The following is a 27,837-nucleotide window of genomic DNA, read 5'->3' as shown; positions in this document are numbered from 1 at the left end:
CTATCAAAATATAAAGACTCTGATATTAATTATAATATAAAACCCAGGCAAAGGTGTTTCTAGAAACACACCAAAACAACATTACAAAGAAAGGTCGGAAATTAAGGGAAGGCAAACGTATTAAGCAAATGCAAAGAAAATAAAAGAATTCAGCATGAATGACAATATTAATATTAATTAAATGCAATTCAAAGCCAAAAGCATTAATGAGGTCAAAAAGGAAAAATGTAACGGGGAAAAGTTAATCAGTGAACAAGTTGTGTATAAATCATAAACATTAATAAACAAAATAACAGCCATAGATACAAAGCAAAAATCCCAGAGATACAAGGGGACTTTGATGAAAACACTTTTCTTGTGGGATGTTTTAAATATTCTTTCAGCATTTGACAGTTCAAGTATATAATTAAGGCAAAGTTTTAGGGGATTTGAAAAATACAATAAATTATACATTTTTCTCTTCTTATATTCATGTGATACACAAATCAATCATATGCTTGGCCTAAAAAAGGTTATTAAATTGCTCAAAGCAGAGTTTGTTTTTTTGTTTTACTTTCAAAGAGGAAATCAATAATAAAAATATTTTTAAAAATTCTTTAATTATTGGAAAATTAAGAAACCTCTTCCACATATTTCCTGGTTCAGAGAGGAAGTCAAAATTGAAATCACAGTGTAAGTATCAAAGAGAGACTAGGAAAACACTTTATACCAAAATCTACTAGATATAGATAAAGCTATGTTGAGAGGTGAGTGTGGACTTATAGCTTTAAATTATTTTATTGTTTAAAAGGAAAAAATTATACAGTCATGAATATCATGTTTGGAACCATTTGGATATTATTTTTCTTTGATTTTTGGTAAAACGCACAGGAGGCACTTCCACTGATTTTCAGATTTTCTTCATGTGGACTTTTTTCCTTTTTCATTCCGTCCCTTTGTCAACATCACAGTAAGAGCGAATAAAGCGATCAAGAATTTGTCTGTCTGAAATTTTGAAGAAAAATGGATGAAAAATTCCATTTAATTATTTAATTGCTTAATAGAGAAATTCTAGGAAGGAGGCAAATATCTGATAATAGTACTCTATATACAAATTTGATGAGACCAAAACAATCAAAAGGTATTACGTCTAATAGCGAAAAAGGCACTTATGTAACTATTGATGAAAAACAGCGAACGTAATAGTCAGGGGATCAGTAAGGCTTCATGGAAACAGCATGGATTTTGGAATGAAACAGACTTAGGTTTCAGTTCTGCGCTCACAAGTCTTAGAAAGTCATCAGGCCTCCCCATTTCTTCATTTCCTCATCTTTGAATATAGGCAGTAGTGCTCACCTTGCCCAAGTGTGGGGATGGACTAGGAAAGCTGTGTGAGGCACCTAGACGGTGCCTGGTCCGTAAAGACCTTTTTGTATTGAGCACACAGTAACACAGAGTGACCAACAAATAATAGAAACGATTATTTCCAAAGTTCCATTGAAGCCATGGCTGCTTTCTGCCCACAGATGTTGGTAGGCTTTGCTGTTTCCGAGCGATAACCGACCACGGCAAGGCCCTTCAACTCCCGGCCTCCATTGCCTCGGCTGCAAAATGAAGGAATCTTGTCTGGTTCTGGCCGATTTATCCTTGACACTTACAGGAGGTCTCCTGTGAGCAGCCTTCCCTAACCCACCGTCAGCCCACAGGGCTGAGATTACCCCTCACGGGCTAGTGGAGCCAAACAGTACTTCAGTTACAGAACTTACGGCTTCTGACTCTGCTTTGTCTCCCAGCCCTGACACAGAGTTCCCTGAGAAGATCAAGTGAGCATTAAAGGTATTCGATCAATGAAGCTGCTTGAGTGAATACATGCATTCTTTTTTTTTTTTTTTTTTAATTTATTTTTAATTTATTGGGGGTGACAATTGTTAGTAGAATTACATAGATTTCAATTGTGCAATTCTGTATCACATCATCCATAAATCACACTGTGCGTTCACCACCCAGAGTCAGCTCCCCTTCCATCACCGTACATTTGATCCCCCTCACCCTCATCCCCCACCCCCCAACCCCCTTACGCTCTGGTAACCACCAAATTACGTTCCCCAGATTAATTTTCAAACCCCGTGGCCATCCTGTGGTCACCGACTGCCCTCCAATCCCCTCACCCTCCCCCCCACCCCCCACCCCCCCCCCCGCCCATCTAGCAACCCTCAGTTTTTCCTCATTGTCTCCCAAACTGTTTCTGATTAGTTCATTCACTTATTCTTTTCTTTAGAATCAGCAAATAAGTGAGATCATATGGTACTTATCTTTCTCTGTCTGACTTATTTCACTTAACATAATGTTCTCTAATACATGCATTCTTAACAACACTGAATTATACCCTAAGAAGAAATCCTCTTTGAATAGTCATAGTCATGGGAGTTTTCATTGGAGGAAGAGATAGGGAGGAAATCATAGCTGAAAAATTCTGAAAAGCAGATTTCAGATAATTTTATCTTTTTTGGGGGTGGGGGGAGGTACTAAGTGGGGAGATGAACGTCTTTCCTGTTACATAACACAGGCCCAAAGGGTGGCCTGGATCACTCGAGGATTAAAACAATTTTGAAAACAGAATGGTCGCTACAGATACCTATTTCAATTTCCTCAAGTTATAAATACAGAAACTCAATAATTTATATAATTTATTAACCAATGTCACTCCAATAAATTTAATTTAAAAAAGAGGAATAAAGCTCCAAGTGGGAAATACAGACTTCTGTTTCTGCCTTAGAATGAGGCAAGACATCTGCTGCTGGTATGTCCTGGGACCCAACATTCAAGCATGTACACACACACCGGCACACACACAGGCACACACACAGATACACACATGCACGCACACACACAGAGACACACACACAGGCAAACAGACATGTACACACACTCACACATGCACACACAGGAACATGTGTGCACACATGTGCATACACTCACATACAGACATGAACATGTATGCACAGACACGTGCACACTCACACACACAGACACACACGGGCACGCACGCACACACACACACACACACAAGTACAATCCCTTTTCAGTCTTGCCTTCAGCAGGGTTTCAGTCTTGTGTGGGGCAGGAGATGCAAGTATAAAAAAGGATTCCAGAGGAGCTCTTCTGACCTGGCTCAGGACAGGCCAAGGACAGGTTGGGGACCCGAGAGAGAGAGCAGACAGATTGCAGGGGTGGGTTATTGATTAGATGGTGCATTTCTGAGCTTAAGCCGGACCATGGGACACAGAACTAGGCAGTGATCTCCCCCGCTGCCTAGAGCACAGCAAGCTTTATTATGTTTGCTTTTTACTTCCTTCTTCAGCATTTTGCAGGTTTCATAGTGTACGTAACACATCAGCGTAGTCGTGTGTGGATATACTTTACATAAATATATATGTCTGCACCGGGGCACGGGCTCGAAAGTGAGACGTGTTGGGGGTGTGAGCACTGACCCAGGGCAACGAGAGGCGGCTGCTGGAAGAGGCCCGTTTCCTCTCCTCCAGCTCCGATTCTTCATGCACGCACGGGCTAACCCATGGCCTCTGAGATGCCCCCAAGCACGACTCCCGTCACTAAGCCCCAACCTGGGGTAAGACCTTGTTACATGGAGGGAACCGACACAGTCCTGGGAATGGCACTTGCTCTCTTTGAGGATATGATACATGAAGATTCTCATGTACCCTAACAAGCCTGTCACGAAGAAGTGCCACTAACCAGGAAATAAAGATTACACCGAATAAAACAAAACTATGCGATAGTACAAACAGCCACTGGAGAAATCCATTAACTGTGAGAAAAAGTCACCCTGGAACAATTCAACTGCAAGCAAGCGAGATCAGAAAAGAGTGAAAAGCTGCATTTCCTTTTTAGTAAATGGTGACTTAGTCACTGGGGTGTCTTTTAAGAAAGATTTATTGTCAGTGAGTTAAGGTTTTCATAAAAACTATGGAATTTTTGGAGGCAATAGTTTTCTTTTCGGGAACATTGAACTCCAGCGGCTGGAAGTTGGGACACTTTCCATTTGGCATACGGCCATGTGACATGACTTGTGAACTCATTACCTGGTAACTCAAGGCCTCGTCCTACCTTTGTAGGAAGCACTTTGTAGGTACTCTGTGACTTGAGCAGGCGTAAATGACTTCAAGATCACTAAGAAATCCAGGTAGGCTGGCCCGTAATCGCTCTGGTACGTGGTCTGCTTCTTTGTGCATTCCTGACTCCTCAGGTGGCTGGACAGCACAGCAGGAACTAGGGGGCCACAAGGAAGGACAGACTGGGGGTTGTCGCCAAGCAAAGGACTCCTGCCCTTATTTGCTGAGCACGGCTCTGAGCCCTACCTGGTGCGCACTCAGCACCCTAATGGTCTCGGGAAGGGAGGTGCTGTGTGAGTGACTCGGGCTGTGCAGGGCGCTGGGACTCAGCACTGGAGCAGGACGGACTGGTCGTGATGGCCAGAAGGTTGAGTCTGACCACTGTTTTCAGAAAGGAAGTTGTCCCTTGGTCAGCATGTCAGGACGCGAGCCCTCGCCCTCTGTGTTATAAACAAATGCCTGCATACAAGCAGTTTCCTTTTCATGCCATCTCCTGGGCAGATGTGGACTGACACACTCAGCGGCCTCCCTCGGGGACCCAGGTGTTGTGGGATGAGCAGATTGGAAGAAGGATGATAGCTACGGTTAACATCATTACACAGTCAGACTAATGGAGGCGTGAGGTTCCGGCAGAACCAGAACGCTTAGAGTTGATTCAGAATGTTGTTCATTTAACGTGGTCCTGACAGTTGGGGAATCATCATAAAAAAACAACAAAGACGACATGAGCACTCGTCCAATTTCCACAACTCGTCCAATCTTTGTGAACCTTAAGGACACCTTAAATACATTCAGTTCCAGGCGTCTCCTTTAAAGGGACCATTGGCCAGATGGAGGGACCAGGCCGGCGAGGGGACTTGACACTACACCCTGAGAAGCATGTTTGTGGGGTCTAGAAATGCTATAAGTGGAGAGGACTTAGGAGGCTTGGAATAAGGTTTTCGTAGAATAACAGATTTATACTGGTTAACCTCTGTGGGAAGAAGAGAAGCCATACTACAACTTGAGCAAGGAAGATTCTAGCAATGAAGAACTTTCAAACAGTTGAATTATTTAAGAATGAAGGCACTGCCTTGGGGGTTGGCACCCCTCTGAAGAGTCTGAGCAAGGACGATATCACCCCTTGTCAGGGATGGTATAGAGGTGACTCACACATGACATGAAGTCTAGACTAAGTAACTTCTTGGCTACTCGTAACCCCAAGATGCTAAGCTTCTATTCTGTGATTTCCACCTAAAGTACTACTGGATCCCAACTCCATGCCAGGAGTAAATCGCTCCCTCAGACGGATACCCAGTTATCCTCTTAACTAGTAGCTTGAAGGTGGCTGGGTCATGGAACTTTTAAAAACTTTTCTGTTGAAAACAATAGGAATCTGGATCACACAAAAAAAAAAGAAAAGAAAAAAAGAAGAAGACTCAAATAGAATGGGTGCTAAATCTGAAGATGCTTGAAAGGTGTGCTTGTGGATAAACTTTCAGTGGATAATTGACACCCGGTCTCTTTCCTTGTTAGTTTATAGCAACTGAATCCTCCCTTTCATTTTATAAGTGTGTGGGGGGGTGGGGACTCCAATCCTAATACCTGCCCCTCGCAGGCAGAGGGTTTCTCAGCATGGGCACTCAGTTCTCTTCTGAGATGCTCACTACCTGAGTTTGAGGGTAGATGCCATGGAGGTGTAGTTTTAATTCCACGCAGGGATCTCTGGCATTTTCCATGACTCTTATCAAGATCCAGAGGAATCGTGGACCAAGGGGATAGAATCTACGAAGGTGCTTTAAAAGCTACAGGTGTACTTACCTAGACCTTGAGAAGCGATTGGTAAGCTAGAGTAGCATCCATATTTGAAACTAAAATCTTGAAGCTCAGGAATTTTAGCTGGCACTTGGTAATTCCGTCGAAATTCAGTGTCTGCAGGGTGTGGAAGTAACTCTTCCCGTTCCAGATCCATCTGAGACCTTTGCTTAGTCTTCTGAGCTGGGGTGGGGGTAGAGACGGAAGGAAACAATTGCTTTGTAAGCTATTTCTAAATAGCATCATACTTTCATTCCATTTTGCTTCTGGCACTAGTTTCCAATTTATCACACAAAAACCAGCTCTTTTTGTGTTTAGAGGTATGGTCAATGTACTTTTTATGGATATGTCAACCACAAAGTAATTTTCTGCTTTACCAGGCATAGGAATGATATGTTCGCATCATTAGAAGGAGATTCTAAAGAATATATTGTATGCCAGTTAGGAGTGCTCCTTTGTTTTGCTCTGTGGACACAGAAGGTATTCCTCACTCCAAAAGGCCTGCCTCATGCCTGAGACCCTGGTGGGGAGCAGAGAGAGAGATTTCAGAGAGGGCTAGGGTTGCCGTATAAGACCTAGGACGCCATTTAAATTTGAATTTCAGATCAACAATGAATAATGTTTTAGTGTGAGATTGTATAAGTACTCATTATTTATCTATCTATCTATCTATATATATATATATATATATATATATATATATATATATATATATATATAGTGACTCAGATTTAACTGGGCACCCGTATTTTTATTTGCTGTGACAGGCAGCCCTAGGTGGGTCCAGTGCACACCATCCCCATTACCTGGAAAAGAACCACGCAACGCTTATTCCTTCCTGACGGAGGGTTAGGCAATGTCATTGTCATTAGTAGACAATAGCACTATTATTTCTTTGAAAAAAAACTGCTAAAAACAGTCATTAAATCTACAATCATTAAATATCTATTGAGCACTGACAGAACTCCAGGTCCCATAAGCTCTACCAGATCACAGAAGAGAGAGTCACAAATCATCTCACTTAGAAGTTCACCCTTAATTCTTGCTACAAAGTATTGGTTCAGAGGCACATCATACAATCCCAACTTTATTCAGGATAAAGATGTTAAAGACATGGATTTCATGAACAATGTCCAAACAATGCCAATTACTACTGACACTAAACACAATTCTTGCTCTAATTAGTTTTTCAATAGGTCTTTTCAAAGTAAATGTAAATGTACATTGTATGTAAAACAATATGTGATGTCATCTGCTGGCATCCAAGAGGGTTTTATTATTGATTTTTAAAAAATGATCTCTGTCTAGATCAGCATGCTCTTAATTTAGATGACTCAGGAAGAGAGGACGTGGGTACTCGATGGCCCTCATAATGAACCCATAAACTGCCCAAGGAGAAGATAAGGTTATAGAGAGGAGGAAAATCTAGGGCTCAAAATCAGGACACCCTTTAAGATAGTTTGGAAAATCATCTGGCATTGTTCCTAGTAAGCGCTGTCCTTCCTTTGATTTTTGTAAATTACTAATAGCTTTATAGGAGCAAAACTAGTTGAAATACTCAATGCATATGCCCCTCCCTTTTCCTGAGAGTTCGTACTCAAAAGTAAATGTGTTCAGTTTCTGTATGTGTCCTATGCCAAGGTCAAAGACAATTAGGTCATTGTCTAACTTAAGCCAACCTCCAATGAGTGTGATTAGAAAGGTACATACAGGACAAACGCATATGGAATGTGATGTCTTGCAACCATAACACTTGAAACTGTGGTTTTCATATGGAGATAATCCAACAGAATTACCTGGGATGGTTTTTCCAAATCATACCACCAGAACCTCATCCCAGACATTGAAAATCTCTAGAAGTGGGACCCGGCACTTATGTTGACAGAATAAGCTTCTCATCTGCTTGAGAATCACTGACTCAGAGCCTTGCATAAGGAGCCCAGAGAGAGTGTGATGAGCTCTGTTAAGAGAAGGGAAGGAAGACAGGAATTGGAGGGCTGACCCAGCAGAAGCCATGCTTTGATGAAGGGGCAACACGAACAAAGGGTGTGTTCATGGAACGTAGTCTAGTTGGAGGGAGCGTGAGGTACGCAGGGCAGGAAGGGCAGCTGAGGGTGAAGCAGGAGAGGTGAGTTAGGGGCCAGTGTCGGGAAGCATCTGGATGGTTGGTCCATGCGGACAGGACAGACCAGCACAGAAGTAGAGCACCTGGAGATGCAGACCCAGAAAAGACATTAATCGGGGCCTACACTTACTCAGAGTTTCTGTGAAGATAAAGATGAAATCATATTCTTCATTGATCCTTAGTATTTACCACAGTAATGGACCTCATTAACTATTTACTAAATTAATGAGTGAACAAAAGAAAAATGTTAGAACATAACTGCTATGGATTAGCAATTAATCTGAACCACACTCTAGTGATCGTCTATGTGATATACGCTTAAAATAACACTTAGTTCTTATTTGTTCCCAACTAATGCTTTTATTGTTTTTATAAAAATCCATATGAGTGAGTTCCTTTGTCAGAGAGAAGATCCGGAAAGGGCCCCACTGACGCCTGAAGTCCCCACAGTTGTACTGAAGTTTGGACAGATTCAGAGCTTACCTGGCCCAGTGCTAACCACACCTCCCAGGTCCAAGGCCTGGACTCCTCCAGGAAGCCATCCCTGCACCTCAGGAGCTCAGGTCCCACTAATTTTTTTCTACTTGATAACGGTGACATATACTACATATATGGGATATACTTATAGCCCGAAGAGAGAAACTGGCCCATTGAAGATTAGGTATGATAGCTGCTGAAAGGCCTAATCCAAAAGTAAATCTCAGCAAGGACAGCCAAAACCACTAGGACCCTTGGCACATAATCTATGGCTATGTGAGAACCAGATCTGTTGTCTTTATCTGCTGTTCTAAATCACCCAAGCAGAGTCCTCCAAGCCTGAGTGAGAAAACAGGCACCTTTTAGTAGTTCTCACCCATTTGCCTTAACACAGTAATGAGGATACCTAGGTAAGATATGGTCCCTGGGCTTCCAAAGCTTAAAGCCTTAGAGAGACAGATACAAAAGAAGATAATTGCAATATAGTGTGATAAATGCTGCAGGAGAGGTTAAGAAAAGGATCTATAAAACATAAGGGCGGGCTACCGATCCAAACCTGGGGGATCCGAGAAGACTCCCAGGAGAGGAGTGAAGCTTACATTTAGACTTAAATTATGGACAGACATGGGCTTAAAGAAGGAGGGGAGAGGCGTTCCTAGAGAGGAGGCAGTGTGTGCCAAGGCGTGAGGCTGCCGGGGGCACGGTGAGCCAGGCAGATGCTGGGCAGTCAGTCCCTTAGTGCGGGGGCTGGCAAGGGGGAACGCTGGAGCAGAGGCCAAGGACCAGATTCTACAGCACCCTGAGGACAATGGGAGTCTCTGGAGGGTTTCAGCTAGAAGGTGATGTCACTTTGCACATCTGGAAGCTCACGATGGCTATTGTATGGACGGACAGTGGATCAGAGGAGACAAACCCAGAAAGGGGAGTTCGATTAGAGGTCATCCAAGGGATGGCAGCCTGAACCAAGGCAGTGGCTGTGGGGAGGGAGAGTAGCAGATGGTGTTAGGAGATTTAGGAGGGCCTCTTGACAGGTCTTGGGTGTTTACCTACGCATCGGGACATGGTGATTTGCGCATGCTGAAACAACTGATTGGAACCTCAGAGACGTCTTTGAAGAGTGCTGACAGTTCAATGTTTTTCTATGACCCTTAATGTGTATCTGCAATCTGCAGGTCTTTTGATCCCATACACTTCCTGACCAGAGATGTATTCAGCACAAAATTGAACGAAAGCAGGTATAGATGGTGGGACACAAGGAATAGTAGGAGGGTGTAGTGAGATGCTGGACTGGAGAAAAGGGATTCAACGGGAGTCTGCTCAGTCCCCTCCCCTGCCCTGCTCTCAGAATGCCAACAGCCACGTGTTTACCTCTGAAGAAACTGATCTACAAATACTGGGTTTTGGGGGCTCCCTAACAAAAAGGGAGCTCACCACCTAAGTCAAGCACCAGCTAACAAGCCCCGTCTATGTAGTTTCCAATTGGATGTAAGCACCTTCCTTGAATTTGACTGTCAGTGGGGAGTGAGAGGGGGTGGGTGAGGGAACTGCTGGTGTTTCATCATGAGCCCATAGAATACTGTATTTAAGTGGATGCATGCACTGCTTTCATCAAAGTTTTAATTTTTAAAAATAAAACCAAGCTGTTAGGAATTGGAAGCTGCCTCTTTGACTGTTTCGCTTCATCTTCACCTGGCTATTGGTCCTTGTTCTTCAGGCCCAAGAAGCCTTTCCTGATCTCCATTCCTGTGTTTGGCTAGATGTCCCACTGTGTGCGTCCACAGCACCCTGCTTTTCACAACGTGCACCTTTTACACTTGACCACTTCTGTTGGTAAATTGCCTTTGCCGCGTCTACACTGTGAGATCCTTGACGAAAGAGACCATGTCTGTGCTACTCACCCCAGGGACCCCAGTGCCTAGCACGTTAGCAGGGGGCGGAGAGAAATGAACGCGCTTACCTTTGGCTGTGTCCACAAAGTCTCTCCTAGTACAGGAAATAAACTGACTAGCTACGGCCTTCCTGACCTCGTCCATCGAAGCAGTGATTTTCCAAGGGAGGCAGCTCTTCACTGATGTTGACTGACCAGGAGGCAGCATCCAGTGGAAGAGGGCCTATCAATACAAACACAGTTTTCAAGAAAATCCACAGGGGTTCACCTAATGGAATGAAGAATGAGTGGGCGTGCATGCATGTGTGTGCACGTGTGTGCATGTTTGTGCATGTGTGTGTGCATGCATGAAGGTGTGTCCACATTCTTTAGAGTCCATTACATTCAGGCACCACCCTACAGATGCTGTGTATACAGGAGCCTGTCAACAGGAGCCACCAGTTTACCCAGCTGTAGCGCAGTACTTTTTCACTTTGATTATTCCTGTTGATGAAAGAAAATGTGATTGTAAAGTCCAAGAGTTGTGCCTGCAACCAGCTTCTTCAGACCAGGCCAGAGGAAGAGAAGACCCATGAATTGTAGCTCTGGCCACACGTGTACACCTTTCCTTCGCCTCGGAGCCCCAAGCCCTCTCTCCTCTTTGCTTCCAAAGGGATCTGATGATTATAAAACTCGGAACCTCCACCACCTCTTTCCATCTTCCTTCTCTCTTCCCTCTTGCTTCCTATTTTCCTGAGAAAATTGAAATCCTTAGCCCACCATACAGCTGCCCAGCGGGGCCCTACTCCACCTAGTATACAGGGGTCCCTTGCCTTTAATCTCCTCCACACATCACCCGAACAATTCTCACTTCTTTCTTACAACTTCCATTTCTCCCTTTCTGGGGTGGTTGCCATCAGTATCCAAGCTGCCTTTATTTCTCCTCTTTTAAAAACAAACAAACAGAGCCCGCCAGGTGGCTCAGGTGGTTGGAGCGCTGTGTTCCTAACGCTGAGGTCGCCCATTCGATTCCCACATGGGCCAGTGAGCTGCGCCCTCTACAGCTAACACTGAACAACAGCTCTTCCTGGAGCTGGGCTGCCGAGAGCAGCTGGAGGTGGGCTGCTAAGTGCTGCTGCAGGCTACTGCGGGCGTTGAACCGGAGTGGGGGTGGAGGCAGACGAAAGGGGAAACAAACAAACAAACAAAAACATCTTCACCCTACTTCAACCTCTAGTTACTAAGGTATTTCTCAGTTTGCCTTTACACTAAAATTTCTCAGAATAGTTAAGTATACTCACTCTCCCAAATTTGTCTTGTCAAGTCTCTTTTAATCTTCAGTTTCCCTCTCCACCCCCTTTTTCTCTTACAATTTCTCTACGTGACTTTCATTTCAATTAAAAATCTTTTAAAATTGAGGGGGTAGGGAGAAATAGTTAGAAGCACATGTGAGAAGGTGGGCAAAAATAATCTTAGAAGAACCGTAACTGTAGATGGTGAAAGATCTTTGGGATATATTCAAACTCTCATTATGAATTATCGATACAATATTAAATTCAACAGATATGTAGATATCGTCTTACTTGACTGGGGCTCCCAGTTCCTCTTGGGGTTCTGGCTTTGATGAACTCTTTTTCAGAATATGATTTCCAGGTGTACTCATCATTGTACTGTGTCTGACTGAGGATAGGATCACTCAGTGAATAGGTATACCCTAATCGTCTCATACTTTTTGGACTACAAGAAAAGATAGTGGAAATCTGAGTAAAGGATTAAATGCTAAGTCTCACAACAGTACACAGGTCAATAATTTTACTCGTTACATTTTTTTTTTAAAGATTAGCTAGCTTAAGACTTGATGCTAGAAATCATTTAATTTCCAGATTTCCCTGAAAAGAAACAATCCTGTACCTTAGGATGGATCTTCACAAAATTATGGGAGGTCAAAAATGAAATTTAAATAGGTAAAAATCTGAAATTCAGTAATTTTTAAATTCATTTTTTAAAGTGTTTAAAGAGCTGTGTACTCTCCTGTATAAACAGTACTTTAGTGTAACCATATAGTTAGTTGGTGAAGAAAAGTTTCTCTCTCTAAAACTATTTCAGTTAATAAAAGGAAGAAATATAAAAATTAGGACATCACGGGTTTGCAAGTCCCTGATGAAGCAATGCATCTAGGCAGTGATTGGCGGTTTCCATTCACAGCTCAGAAAGAGAGATCACAAGGTGTATGTGGTCTGGCTGGACATACACACCACTGCCCATTAAACATTTTTGCCGAAGTACCCAACCGAATCTGATGAAGTTTTTGCAATCTCAGGAAATACATGAAATGGGGAATATTTTGAACGACATGATGGGGATGAAATCAGAAAAATCCAGAACAATGATCTATTTCTTTAACAAAGATATTCTCAGAAAAAAAGGGGGAACCTGTCGATTAATTGATGTAAGAAACGTAATAACCAAATGGAATCAATCTCAATCCAACTGCTGTTTTTCTTAAATTATGAGACAATTGGAGAAAAGATTGCTGATTGGCTATATTTGATATTAAGGATTGTTTTAGGTGAGATCATGGTATTGTTATGTATTTTAAGAGTCCTCATCTTTTAGAGATATATATAAAAATATTTAGAATTGAAACGACATATAATGCCTGAAAATTGCTTCAACATTATCCAGTGGCAAGGCTGGGTGGAAGGTATACATAAAAGTGTCCATGTTTTCTTTATTACTGAAGCTTGGTGCTAGCTGGAGATTCATTGTGTATATCTAAAGTATTTCACATTGACTTTTTTTAAAAAGAGGGATGGGTTAGATTCAGGTTATGTCTGTAAGAAACCAAACATCTGGAAAGTGGATGCATCTGGATGATGGACTATTTTCTACTTGTCATCCAGATGTGTGGGGATCAAGTAGGACCGCAGTCCTAAATCCAACGGAAGTGACCACAGGTACACGAAAAGTCTCCAAGGGAATGGCACAAATAGCTTTAAAGGGCTTGACTTTCAACTCTCCATTTCTGAGCCTACTCTTTCCTAACAGGTACCTGCCTGAGAGCAAACCTGCGTAGCTGTGGTCCTTTCTTTCCCATAGCACTTTCTCCCTTCCCCACGCTACCATGGGATCTTACTAAGGAGCATTACACCTCTGGCATCTCAGGGTGTGAGCCTCCAACCGTGAGAGGTGCTCAGTGGAGGGAAACTTTGGGCTACATTTCAGGGCAGTCCCCTTGTCATCCAAATCCAAGTGCTTGCCTAGGGCTCACCCTTTCCATCCTAGGTCTCACTCGTATTTCCGAGAGGGTAAAATGGCTCTATAACCAGGATATTATGGCCTGGGAAGATTACTCTGAATTTAGCTATACTGCGGTGGCATGGTGGAGAGTAATACCGATGACACTTTTCCATCGCCTAACAAGTATAACATGTTAGGGAGAAGCCTCTGAGAGAAGGACAGAGAATACAGAATGTTTAAAATGACTCTTTGCCCCCACATATTTAAAAGTAAGCATTTTTTTCAGCTTTTTAAAAATCTCTAAAATATGTCCTTAGCTGGAAAGAAAACATCTATGAGTAGATGGAGCAGCACAGGATGGTGATGCTGGTTCTTTGCAACGTAACTGGAATCTTTTCCGAAGCGGCCAAATTTTTAAAGATTCACTGGGTAAAACTGGTATGTAAACATATTGTGATGTTTCTCAGATTGTGTACTCATCATTCAACAAGGTGTTTCTATCTTGCTTTTTAACCCAATCTTATTATGAAATATTTATCCCAATACAGCCAGTCTTCCTTCTATTTTATGTTGTAAAATATTAACAATACATGACAGTATATTGGGCTTGCCAGACCAATTAATTTTCACCATGCATAACTTTCTCCTTCATTAAATGCATAATAAATGTTTGACTTGGTGTCTAAAGAAATCAATAAAATTGTTTCTGATTATTATATATTATTATTTAATTATTCCCAAAAGTCAAGCACCAAAGTTCTACACACATGAGAACATATTTAATGAAGGAACATCAGATTTTTCTTATCATATTCCTCACTTAACAGATAATATTTAGGCATACATTTCATTGCATTATTTTTATTATTTGAAAATAATTAGTCATATTAGACCTGAATTTTTTAACATTTCCCCATCTGCTTTTAATTACCTTCTCTAAAATATGCATTCAATTCCACAATTTATCAGTAGTTTTCATAATATTCCTCAAAACATACAATAACATTTATTTGAACTGGAAATGTAGTCAGGTTTTATTTTGGTAGTAAGTAAACCTAATTTTGTTTGTTGGTTTGAAAACAAAGACTGATTTTAACAGCTAGGTAAACATGGTATAAATTATATGTTAAATATTTAGCTCTGAGATTTTGATAAAAATATGTTTAAACTATGTGATGATAAAAGCTTTTTATTAAAAAAAAAGATTACATTGGGAAACATTTATTGAAACTAATGCTCCCATTTTCTAAGTCCTTTTTGAGTATATAATATTAAACAAGTTTCTTCCAAGTGAGAAAGTAACGGATGTAATTTATAGCCATTTATTAAGACATACCTTTTTCGGTATGCTTCTCAGAAAATGAGACAGCAAATAACTCAATAACTGGATGACAAATCATCTAATTATTTGCTTTCCATAAAATTGAACAAGTACTGAACCAAGGTGTCAGCCAATCAATCATTAAAAATCACTTTGTGATTTTTGGCATATAACTCACAAAGAGTTCAGAGTACTGAATGAAAATGCTCCACTGAAACTCCTTTCATTCACTTCTACTTATTATGTGAACAAGGCTTCCCAATATTAGCATCTACAAACTTAAAAAAAATTAAAAAGGAGCAGAAAAATATTAATGCTGAATCAGGTCTCATTCCAAAAATAGTAAAACTCAAAACTGGATTCATAAACTAATTTAAAACAATACAGCCCCATTTATCTCATTAAGATGTAGTTCCAAAATGTTTACTTTTTGTAGTTAGTAATTATCAACAATTGTACTGTATTGATTGCTTTGCGCAATTGTGTACTAAAAATAATTGTGATAGCTCAATACTTAGGGTCGCATAACACGCTTAAAAATTAATTTCAATTAATATACTAAAATAGTTGCCAAGAAGTATAATGGAGTGATCAATAAGTTGCTTTCAAACACAAAATATATTACAGGAAGTTAAAATTCTATAAAGGAAGTAGAGATGGAATAATGGTTCAAAAAGGAAAAGGAATGAAATAAAAATTATCTATTAAAAGAAGAGCTTGTTTGTGTATTTTGAAAAAGGATCACAGCATGCATTAATTTGCTAAAGTGTTAAGATTACCAGTTGGTTATAGTCAAAGAAATAACTGAACAGTTTTGTTTTTAAATGTCAATATTTAAGATGGGCTGGAAGTTTTATCTTTTGCAACTATTTAAATTTATGATGAAAATTTTTCTGTGAACTTAAATATGTGAATTTGAGGCCCACTGATTTAGACTTTCGATGGTACCCATTTGTTTTTGGCATTCAGCTCACATTTCTTCTTCAGACAACTGTTACTGTCTGGGAAGCTGGTGGAATCATCACTGTCAGATGATAAATCTCCCACTTAAGGAGCATAATGTGACTCAGAGGGCTAGCCAATAACTTAGAAGTCAGGGGTCCGGCAGTCCTGCACTTGGGGAAGTCTGTCATATATTATGCCGGGGAAATGACTGAAAAATGTCTGGGTAACGTCTTCGTGCTCCTCACTGTCCTGGTGCTTTCATTCTGTCCTCAGAATGAGGACCAACCTCGAAAATGAGCCACAGATGGCTTGTTACTTGCCAAAGGTACTGTGTTTCCCCGAAAAGAAGACCTAGCCGGACCATCTGCTCTAATGCGTCCTTTGGAGCAAAAATTAATAAAGACCGGGTATTATATTATATTATATTATATTATGAAGACCGAGTCTTATATTTATAGTAAAATAAGATTGGGTCTTATATTAATTTTTGCTCCAAAAGACGCATTAGAGCGATTGTCTGGCTAGGTCTTATTTTTGGGGAAACATGGTAGCAGAGGTAAGAGAGATTAGAGCAGAGAGCAGAAGTTAGAACACATTTCTGCCTGACTCCACAGCCATGGTCTTGCCGATACTCCATCTGACTTCTCAATAACTTGAACTTTTAAGGTGAGAAGACCCTCTTTATTGGAAACAATTCAGAGGAGACACAGGCAAGGGAAAATTCTCCATGCTGATTTCCCACCGACCACTGATGGCATGAAACAAGCCAGGGCTTTCCTTCCCCCACTCTCACTCACACACCAATGAGCTTAGAGACAGACAGAAGTTCCCGCCACCCACACTTCTGGTGGAACTGGAGATGTTACAAGCCAATGTTGCTTTAGGAAGCAAAAAGTAGAGCAGTGAAGTTAAGGGTGAGGGGACTGTGGCCTATCTACCAGCTTCCGAGACTGCAGTGTTGACAAAAGTGCGAACAACTGGTCATTCATCCATTCATTCAAATCTCATTGCCTGCCTACTATGTATCTGGTAATGGATTCAATTCATACTCGATGTTCAGGTGGCACACTTCCATTAACCTATTTATTGGCTCTATTGTAAACCATGTTACACAGTAATGCGATGAAGAATCCATGGGTCCGTTTCCTCAGTTTTCACACTGTCGGTGGTGAGGGGCACTCTCTCTGATGCTTGGAGAACAGTGCACGCAGTAGGTCTGATGGCATCTTTCATAAGCCTTCTCCGGTTACTCTATTTGTTTTGAATTCTGAATGCTAGGGTACAAATGAACAAATTCAAGTGTGTTTGTCAGTCTGACTCAAGTAGGGACTTACCGAGTTAAAGCAGGCACTGCTCCCGTCTTAGGGGTGAATGCAGTCTTCACCGTGGTGGCGTAGGAGTCCCAGAGGGTATCACCTGTTCCAAGTACAACAAACAGTTTTAAGTGGGTCAAACTAGCATATTCTGATCAAATGTTGTTTTAATAATTAAAATGATTTTGCAGGAGAAAAGCATTTTCGATGTCTAACAGAATAAAGGTCAACTTGTGACCTCTACTTAAGAGGGGAAGCTCAACTGAATTATCTGAGTTTCCTCTTAAATAAACCTAGGCGAACTGTTTTTCCTGAGAATTCAATATGCGTTTTTAAGGAGTTCAAGCAATATGTAAAAATATAAAGCAGAAAGTTTATTTGAAATTCAACCGTCTTAAGACACTCATTATTTCTGATTTAGTGAGTGATTTTTTCATGTATGAAACATACTTGTAAACACACGAAATGACTGTGAACGAAGGGGCTCGGCGTTTACATGTCAGGTTTCGCCCTGAATCCCTTCCCCTTGCTCCTTCCTCTCCCTGCTCATCATCACCCTCCTTCCATCCCTCCTCCCAGGTAGCCCCTGTTAACAGGTGTGCCAGTTTCTTTCCAGACTTTTATACCTGCTGATGTAATCATACACAGATTTATATATATATACACATATAAATACATAGACAGATGGGGTTTTACTTCTCACCATTTTGTTTTACAAAAATGGGCTCGTATTACACAGTGGCCGTTTCTGCTCTCTGTCATTTAACAGTGTTGTACAGGAAGCACCTCCAACTCCTCTGGGGTAGCTCTCATTCATTCTTTGTAATGACTGTGCAAGATTCTGCAGTAGAGATGTTGGTTAAGGCTCTGAGAGTGGGTGAGATAAATAAGGGAGGGAGCAGAGACAGAAGAGATGAAGCCTGGGGCACACGGACAAGAGGCTGCGGAGACAGGAGGAGCCAGGGAAGGAGCTGAGAAGAGGGTCAGTGAGAGAGGAAGACCAGGAGCGTGTGATGTCCTGAAAGCCAGAGGAAGGAAGTGTTTCCACGGGGAGGGAGGCCTTGCTTGTGGCACACGCTGCTGGCTGGGTCCAGGAGGACGAGGAATGCACAGTAACCACAGGCAGCAACAGAATTTATCTGCCCCAACCCCCATTGTCATCAAAGTCCACCACATTTCTTGGGAGTACATATTTTAAATTTAATTCAGTCCTTCTCTAATTCTTCGCATCTGGGCGGTTACCTGTTGCCTTTTGCATTTCACTAGAACTTGAGTTGAAATGGGCCCTTTAATGTTGGAACAAACCACTGCCTGGGGTCCATCACCTCACCTGTAGCGCACTATAGCCACGCGTCCTTACCGGTGTTTGCTCCCATTCGTGCATCCTAAATACGAGGTCTGCCAATTAAGTTCGCTAACTCATCCTAGGAAAAGGCTACATACCTCATTGCTTTATATCACTACGGTCACCTTCGAAGTACTCCCTTTGGGAAACTATGCACTGACACCAGTGCCTAGTCCGTCCTTCAAAGCTATTTTGGAACTCTTTTTCTGGAATGGCCATCAGAGCTGCCATCGTCGTATTACTCTTAATGTCCTGAATGCCATCAAAATGTCTTCCTTTCAATATTTCCTTTATCTTCAGGTAGAGAGAGAAGTCACTGGGGGTCAGATCAGGTGAGTAGGGAGCGTGTTTCAATACAGTGATTTGTTTACTGGCTAAAAACTCCCTCACAGACAGTGCTGTGTGAGCTGGTGCATTGTCGTGATGCAACAGCCATGAATTGTTGGCAAAAAGTTCAGGTCATTTTCGTCTAACTTTTTCACACAGCCTTTTCAGCATTTCCAAATAGTAAACTTGGTTAACTGTCCAGTTGGTACAAGTTCATAATGAATAATCCCCCTGATATCAAAAAAGGTTAGCAACATCATTTTGACTCTTGATTTGGACTGACAGAACTTTTTTGGTCGTGGAGAATTGGCTGACTTCCATTGTGCACTTTGACGCTTTGTTTTAGGGTCGTATTGATACACCCATGTTTCATCACCAGTGATAACACGGCCCAAAACATCGTCTTGCCTCTCCAAAAGGTCTTGGCAAACTTTGACTCTCCTTTGCTTTTGTTCATCAGTGAGCTCCTTTGGGACCATTTTTGCACACAGCTTTCTTAGGCCAAGATTTTCAGTTAAGATTTTCCTAACTGTTACTCTATCGATGTTTACTTGCTCTGCTCTGCTTCTCACAGTCAGCCGGACAATTTTAATGCAGAATTCGACAAATTTTTGCACTGTTTTCATCAGTTCTGCTCGTTACTGGCCGCCCTGATCTCTCTTCATCAGTGACATGTTCTCTCCCCTCAGAAAAACATTTAATCCGTTTGTACACTGCCATTTTCTTCATGGCATTATCCCCACAAACTTGGACTAAAATGCTCCCGATTTCATGTCCTCTCTTGCCACGTTTAATAAGAAATTTAATGTTTGTTTGTTGCTCTAATTCAAGCTCCGACATTCTTGCGACAGCACACAAAAACACGCAACAACAATAATGAACGCCACTCAGCAAGACACCGCCACACGTAGACACGAACACAGCTGTGAGACACTGATATACCACGGTTATGAAACCTTACTGAGCTGTTTGTACAGTGCTGCCAATGTAAGTGCACGGGGGCAAGTTCACGAACTTAACTGTCAGACCTCATACAATGGCTGTCAAGTATCTTTCTTGAATACATTTTCAATTTTCAAATATTCTTAAAATCTGTATGCCACTGCCAAGCACATGGAGCCCTGACCGAGCACTTAGTTTTTACCACGGGGGTACTTCTTATCATTCATCATCCCCCTTCTCCCAACCAGGGCTTGTATTTAATTGGACAGGCCCTGGGTCTGCTCATCTGTTAGTATTTACCTGGTGTCTTCATGCTGGGCTTCACACCTGGCTGCTTCCCCAGTCCAACTAAATAAAGCCTTAGCCCCACACGTCACACACCTCTGCTCACACAGACTCCTGATATCCACGCTCTGATCTCATTCTATGAGAAGTGACATTATCCTTTGAGACTCCTGGTTTAGGGGGCGTCACTTTATGCTTGAAAGCATTTTATTCCCACAGCAGAATTAAATGTCCTCAATTCAGAGAATTTCAAGCATGGACGAGTGAGTGGGAAGAAATTATGAAGTGGTGCTGATCTTCAAAGAAGCCGTCATTTAACCTGATTGGAACCTCAGAAGGATGCCAACAGTCACCAGATGCTGGACATGGTAAGGACGATTGTCCCCTGGAGCCACCAGAGGGACTATAGTCCACCAACTCCTTTGTTTGGGGCTTCCAGCCTCCAGAATGTGAGAGAATACATTTCTGTCGTTTTAAGGCACCAGTTTGTGGGAGTTTATGGCAGTCCTTAGAAGTAATATAACACTTAAGAGCCCAGCATATAGTAATACCGTGTTTCCCCAAAAATAAGACCTAGCCGGACCATCAGCTTTAATGCGTCTTTTGGAGCAAAAATTGGTCTTATTTTACTATAATATAACACTGGGTCTTTAATATAATATAATATAATATAATATAATATAATATAATATAATATAATATAATACCGGGTTTTATGTTAATTTTTGCTCCAAAAGACGCATTAGAGCTGATGGTCCGGCTGGGTCTTATTTTTGGGGAAACACGTTAGTTCAGTAGCAGTTAGCCCATAGCAGCCACCATAAGCCTCTTCCTGTTTGGGGACAAACCTGGGTAGTGACACATCAGGCCACCGCTTGGAAGGGACAGCGGAGTGGAGGAGCGCAGAGTGGCTAGGAGAGGCCCCACAAGGGATGTGAAGAGGCAAACTTTGGAGAAGGGAAGGGGAAGGGAACTTTGGAGCAGAATCAATCAAACTGGGGTGTCAATGAAGCTGCCTCCCCTTCTACTCGGAGCAGCGGGGACCCTCCTAACTGAGGTCCCAAAGTCTGGGAGGAAAGGAGGGTGATTCTGCGCGTGCTGAGTTTGAGGCCCTTCTGTGATTCCGGGTGGATCTGGTGGACAACAGTTAAAGACCGGAGAGCCATTGGCACCTTTACGTGGACCTGAAGCCCTGTGACGGGTGGCCACTCACACAGAGAATAGAAACCCAGGAGGATAAATACTGGGCATTCCACCATTTCCAGACAAAGAGGAGGAGAGGAGACCTTGAATGAAACAGGATGACTGGAAAGAGCAGAGGAGACCCAAAAGGTGTGTGGCGGGGGGTTCCCCTGGGGCAGACCCTCTCTCTGCCCTTTGCCCGGCCACTGTATAGAAACTGGGCTTTCTACATAGCTTTCATACCCATTAAGTATTTTCATTTTCTACCCTTAATTTACAAAGCGTCAATGGAATGGAAAACACATTTCCCTCATTCTTGTGGGACTACAATTCTAGGGAATTTGCAGTGGAACCATCCCCTTTGCTCTGTAGCCACCGTGGAACCACAATTACCCAGCTAGAAGGCTGCAAACGGTTATTACCGCCATGAGAAAGGCCAGGATGCAGCTGACTACGCAGTAATCAGGCCACTAGCATCTCTGCCAGTGCCTCTCCCTCCACTGACACCAAAAGCTGAGTTAGTAAAGCTGCTGCATTTGCATGCAAAATTAGTACTTCAAGCACTACGCCTGTTAAATACAAAATCACTGAAAGAAAAATCAGCCAAGGTTAGAAGGGACAGCTGAAGGCTGATCCCAGCCTCTGCCACAGCCAGGTGTGGGGACACTGTGGATCCCCTGGGGACCCTGTCCCTCCATTCTGCACTTCCTCAAGTTCTGAGCTGTTTCCCAGGGATCAGGACTCCTGCTGGGCCAGCTCACTGCAGAGCTTCCCCACCTCTCTTCCCTTTGTCTTTGTTCTTCTGGAAAGGCACTAGTCCCTCCTTTTTCTTGCCCCTCCCAGCCAAGCAATTCTTGGGAGTGTTTAAAAGCACCTGAGCGGTTTGCCAGCATGTTGGCAGAAAAGAATGGCGCGGGGGCTGGAAAGGGGCAAGGTCATGAACGTGCTCTGATTCTCCCTAACTCCCAGCCTCTCCTTAAACCGAATTCCGCCATAAGGGAGAGGCAGACACCCTTAAAGACCCAATCCGACTTCGCTCTGGCGTACCCCATCTCCAGGAAAGCCCCCTCCCGACCCTGATGGCTGGCAGGGACCGCAGTCTTACTTGGCCGCGTCTTGGGGCCGCATTGAGAGGGGCACGTGACCTTGAGCCCAGGCTGTGCCATTTTTGCCTCAACAAGCAGTCAGGGCGCCTCACCCCAGCTGGACTGGGTGCTGTGGGTGCGCCAATGCTTTGTGACGCGTCACTGCTTTGTGACGCGTCGCCATGGAGACTCAGGTCGGTTCTGGAGGCTTGGCCTAGCGAACTCGTGGGCGGCACAGGGGACTTAACCCGGCCTGCTGGGGGACCGACCACGTGCGGAAAGCAAGAAGGTGTGCTTCTAGTAACATGGGTGCCTTGCTTTCATGTAATTATGTAGTTTACAAGGAGCTTTCCTGGGCATTGTCTTGTGTATTTGGGGAGGGAAAGAAAAGGGGAGTTGATGGAAGGTTTTCCACTTCAAATTCTCATCTATTGGTAACTTTCAGCTTAAGCGAACAAGGGCAAAGTTATCACTGATCTCTGCATAAGTAGGAACCAACCAAGAGGACAAAAGTCCCAAGTAATCTGATAGAACCAGAACCGGGTTTCCTGAGAGAGTTTCATGCTACCAGACTGGTCATCCCAGCCCAGGAATTAGGAGACAGCAGAAGGGTGAAAAGTGTACTCCAGCACAGGAGTGGGCAGGCATGTTTGTGACTCTTTTCCTTTTCACCAAGACAGTTCCGGCACCAACCATCGTGTTTTGTGATTGTAGATTTAATTGTTCTTCTGTTCCCACTAGGAAAGTCTGTCTCTCACCTCCGTGTATGCTAGTTTTACCAGAATCTGGAAGGTCCTTTGTCTTCATATTCTTGGCGATGACCTTGTAATTTGACACACTCTAGGTGCTTGGTAATACTGAATGCCTCTAGATTAGGGCGTAGCTATTACCCACTTAGAAAGAGAGAATGTCAAGTGGCTCACAGTAGAAACTTGCAGCATGTTTAGGAAGTAATTTTCAGCCATTCCTTATCCTTAAAGGGGTTATTTTAACATAAGACCTTAGGGGAGCAGTGAAGGGGAACAGAGGGAGGGTTCCCAAATGACACTAAGTAGTTTATCAAAGTAAGGATTCCACGTGTATATGCAAGGGATTTCTTTAAAATGAGGATTGGAACTAGAATTTTCTGAGATTTGAGTCTTATTCATGGAATGGAATGAATAGAGCACATTTTAGACTCTCGAATTTTACAGCAGTGAATGGCAGAACACTTTAGAAGGCATAGACTTCTGTCGATGTTATTAAAAGCAATGAACCTAAATTAGGGTTTTGTAACAGGCGTCTAAATTAAGAAAGTAACACTCAATAACAGATTACTGTCTGGAAATTGGAGAGCTAACTAGCATAGTATAATTTAAGAGAACTATATTTTTAAAATAGAGCAGTGAGTACATAGAATTTTAAAAGTGAAATCTTATTAATATTTTAGATGGATAAGCTGTGAATGGCGGGGTTTACACTGAACCAAGAGCTCCTTGTACTTTCTGCCTGGGGGTCCTTGTGGTGAAGCAGAAACTTCTCTGAGCCCCCCCGTTTCTTTATCTCTAAAGAAAAACGAGTCTACTAGTACCCACCTCATCAGGATTTAAAGATTAATAATTCTCCTGACAATTTATAAATTGTAAAGCCCTGAAAACCCAAGGTGTATTGCTCCTTTGTCATACTGCTATTCTGATCTTCATTCTTCTTATCTTTCATTTCTCCTTCCAAGTGGATTTTTGGTTCAGGTCCATTTTATAGCAAACACTACAGGACAGGGCAGGAGGGTCCCTGCCTTTGAATTTGGGTTGCTCAAGGCAATCCCTTTCAATGACAAAGTGGAATTCTTTCCCTTTCTTCTTTCCCTCCACAAATACTGACTGCACTGGAACTGAGCCGCATGAGGACATGAGGGCATGATGCGAGCTTGGGCAGTTTGCCCTGCAGGAAGAAATGCTCCAGCTGAGTCCTCCAGGATGCCTGAGGCAGCCAGGGGACAGGAGAGGTGCCACAGGCTGAGGAAGGGTGCAGGAGGCATGGAAAAGCCCTCTCCTCCAGAGTCTGAGTGGTGTGGTATTGCCATAGTGTAAAGAGTTAGGGAGAAAGCTAGGAGACGCTGGAGCAGGAGGCCCAACAGGCCTCGCTGAGAAGCTTGCACTTCCCCTGAGCGCAAGGAAAGTTTACTGGAGTGGGTTAAGCAACAGAGTGAAGGGGACAGGTCAGAAGTTTTTTGGCCTCTTTTTCCAGGAGTAAGAGAAGGAAGGTTCCATAACTGCCAAAATAAGTTAATCATTCAGAAATGAAGACTTCTAGGTTACTAGTATTCCTGTTACAGAGGTAAGTTTGAATTGATCAAAAACAATTGAGAACTTGTATTGAATGGGTTAAATGTTAATTGGTTGTTTCCAGTCTAAATGATCATAATAAATGTCTTTCTCCACATGCATGTGTGTGCACACACACAGGAACATGGTGTGAAGTAGTGTGGGCCTCGGAGGAGACGGCAAGTACAGAAGACTCACATTGTGACTGTGAAGGAGAAAAAAGACTATCTGGGGGTGAGGGAGTGGGTCAGGTAGAGAGTTATTACTTCAGACGAGAGAGGAGTCACCAGGTTCACAGGCCGAGGGTTAGGAGCAGGGAGAGGGAACTTGATGCTCAGGAGAGCACCTGGGTCCCGCAGTCCTGATTCCGTAAGTCAGGTGGGGTCTGAGAGTCTGCTTTCCTAACAGGATCCCCGGGCAATTGATAAAGCTGGAGATGGTCAGATGTAGAGCCTTGTCCAGGGACCAGCAGCCTGGGCATCACCGGGGTGGGGGCACGGGTAGGGGCGCAGAGGCTCAGGCCCCACCCAGACCTGAGAACCAGCTCTGCAGCATCACGAGACCTCCAAGAGATTCCTTAGCTCATTCATGAAGCTCTGCTTCAGGTAATGTGAGGCCAGGATGTCTCCTGAATAAGGGAGGATAGGAAAGAGTCGCTGGGAGAATTTGAAGAGGAAGCTGATAAAGGATGTGTGAAAGACTTGGCAGGTGGCTGCTTCCAAAAGCCCAGAAGAGGTCACAGACCATCCACAGTGACACCCACGTGCTTTGGATACAAATGTACTGAGTGAAGTTTCTCTGGCTTGGTTGTGACATTTGTGAAAAGACCTTCTGATACTACATAGTATGCAATAATGCTTCTATTCAAATGTCTTCATGTGAAAAAATACTGTATCACTTTTCTTCCTTTGTTTTAGCTGATTGATTAACATTTTCTCAACTTCTGTGATGGACTGTGTTATTCAGGATTCTTGAGAGAAAAAGAATCAAAAGTGTGTGTGTGTGTGTGTGTGTGTGTGTGTGTGTGTGTGTAAAAAGAGAAATATATTGTAAGGCATTGATTCTCACAGCTGTAGGGCCTGCAAGTCCAAAATCCACAGGGTGGTCCCTGGTGGCTCAGGGCAGGCTCAAGTGCAGAATTCACTTTTGCTCAGGGGAGGTGGGTCTTCTGTTCTATTCAGGCCTTTAGCTGGTGGGAGAGGCCCACTTACATTGTGAGGGTAATCTGATTTATTAAAAATCCACAAATTTAAATGTTAATTTCATCCAAAAACACCTCATAGTAACATCCGGAATAATGTTTGACCACTGTGTCCCAAACAAGTTAACACATAAAATTAACCATCACAGACTCAGATCTTCCTGGGGTCATCTAATTCCTAGATGACCACTAAGAAGAGTTGTAGTTTAGTAAGTCCAAGAATCATTGCTATCCTTTTACTTAAAAATCCAGAAAATTTGATAACATTCTCTGCTTTATTAGAGCAGTCAATTTAGTGGGGGGAAGTCTAAGCTCTGCTTCCAACTGGCCACTCACCAAACTTACTTACATACCAAATAAAACCATAACTGCAAGTATAAAGTGTTGATTCTAACAAAACCTCGTGAATCCTATATAAATGGCACCTCCTTCCTGGGCCATCCTGTTCTCTTTGAGTCTTTATTTTTCTCATCTCCAGACTCCTCAGAAGGAAGCTACTCAGGCCATCAGGGAACCACCAACGTCTTGCATTGTGAGTCCTTCTAAGTTTATTCAGGTGGTGACATCAAGTGTCAACACTCATTTTAAATCTGTCATACCAGCATTTATCCATGCACGTGAATGTTCTCTTCCTCAGAGCAATACTTCATTCTAATGGCACCACCATTGCTAGGGCATTAAAACATTCTTTAGAAACTCCCTCTAGAAATGGATGCTCATCCTTTGAATTTCTTATGTAGGGGCATAACTTTGCTTTTTGGCGGTAGATGATTTGAAACAATAAAAAGACACTTGAGCTGATAATTAAGGCAGGCAGTCCAGTGGGCAATATCCTTCACCAAAACTCAATCTATAACCCTGAGGTAATGAGAAGAAAACACCCCTGTTCCGTAATGATGGATTTGTGTCCTTGTTGGAATAAATCATTAGCCTCCAAGGTAAGCCTTTCACTGCGAGCTTAGTTCCGTCAGTCATTTGGATAAATCAACCCTTACAGATTTGTTTTACAACTAAAGTTTACAGTTGTACTTCATTAATTTTATCTCCAAAAGTGGGTCCTAAGCATCGTAGATGTTTTCCTTCTTGAACTTCTCTCAAAGCACTTACTTTATTGTTCTTATTAGCTGTACACCTGTCTTGTCGTACAAGACTGGAAGCTCCTTGAACGCTCGGGCCATGTGTTAAGCACCTTTACATGCCAGCGTCCACCTCAGAGCACTGCACGTGGTAGACACTCCTATGTGTGGAAGGAGCGAATGATGGAATGAATGATGGAATGGATGAACTGAATGAATTGCTTAGGTCACTGTTGCCCTATAAATTTCTATTGATCTTAAACTGTTAAAATATCTGAATTAGGTCACATTTACACTCAGATTGAGGCCATTTTTACCTAGGAAGATCTGTCCCCATACATTTTTCACCAATTTTAAAGATCGCCCAATATCACTTCTGTGTGACGTTTGCTACCCTGTTTGTCCGAAAATAAGGCCTAGCCGGACCATCAGCTCTAATGCATCTTTTGGAGCAAAAATTAATATAAGACCCGGTCTTATATTATATTACATTATATAAGACCAGGTCTTATAGTAAAATAATAGTAAAATAAGACCTGGTCTTATATTAAGTTTTGCTCCAAAAGACGCATTAGAGCTGATGGTCCAGCTAGGTCTTATTTTCTGGGAAACACCGTAATATATTAGCACAGTGTATAGGCAGTCAATAAAATTTTGCTGAGTGACTATTGAATGACTGAATGCATTTGGTGCACAATTGACTGAAAAAAAATGTTTAATGATAAAAGGAAATTTTCCAGGCCTTTAGTCCATTTCTAGAGTGATTACTGATATGTTTTCTTAACTCAGCTACTTTCAAAAAATCTTGTCAACTTTTGTGAATAGGGTTTCTATTTCTTTTGGAAAGAATTTATTATTTGATATCCACCCAAGATTTGTTTGTACTGGCACAAAACTTAT

General features: G+C 42.5%; 1 protein-coding gene across 3 annotated transcripts; it reads right to left on the bottom strand.

Annotated features, from left to right (window-relative positions):
• Positions 1-757: 757 nt before the first annotated feature.
• Positions 758-22,493, bottom strand: TEX26 (testis expressed 26). 3 transcript variants are annotated; one of them, XM_033104967.1, is made up of 8 exons: positions 22,378-22,406; positions 20,106-20,229; positions 17,213-17,294; positions 11,956-12,109; positions 10,463-10,616; positions 5,910-6,086; positions 4,105-4,266; positions 758-984 (listed from the first exon to the last, which is right to left on the bottom strand). In XM_033104967.1, the coding sequence occupies exons 2-8, from the start codon at positions 20,116-20,118 to the stop codon at positions 923-925; spliced, it is 804 nt and encodes a 267-aa protein (XP_032960858.1). In that variant the 5' UTR covers positions 20,119-20,229; positions 22,378-22,406; the 3' UTR covers positions 758-922. The 3 variants fall into 3 exon arrangements, with proteins under 3 accessions (XP_032960858.1, XP_032960857.1, XP_032960859.1); XM_033104966.1 differs by lacking the exon at positions 20,106-20,229 and having other exon boundaries at positions 22,378-22,493; XM_033104968.1 differs by lacking the exons at positions 11,956-12,109; positions 20,106-20,229 and having other exon boundaries at positions 22,378-22,426.
• Positions 22,494-27,837: the final 5,344 nt, after the last annotated feature.

Source organism: Rhinolophus ferrumequinum, chromosome 4, assembly GCF_004115265.2.
Source record: "Rhinolophus ferrumequinum isolate MPI-CBG mRhiFer1 chromosome 4, mRhiFer1_v1.p, whole genome shotgun sequence".
Taxonomy (NCBI): domain Eukaryota; kingdom Metazoa; phylum Chordata; class Mammalia; order Chiroptera; family Rhinolophidae; genus Rhinolophus; species Rhinolophus ferrumequinum.
Note: the sequence above shows the minus strand (reverse complement) of the source record. Positions and strands in the feature narration are given on the sequence as shown.

Coding starts and splice junctions, on each gene's coding strand:
- TEX26 (XM_033104966.1), bottom strand. CDS start 22,438: ATGGCACAGCCTGGGCTCAAGGTCACGTGCCCCTCTCAATGCGGCCCC. Junction 6,087..10,462: donor CTTTGTGGACACAGCCAAAG/GTAAGCGCGTTC, acceptor CCCCCACCCCAG/CTCAGAAGACTAAGCAAAGG. Junction 4,267..5,909: donor AATCGCTTCTCAAGGTCTAG/GTAAGTACACCT, acceptor GTGGCCCCCTAG/TTCCTGCTGTGCTGTCCAGC.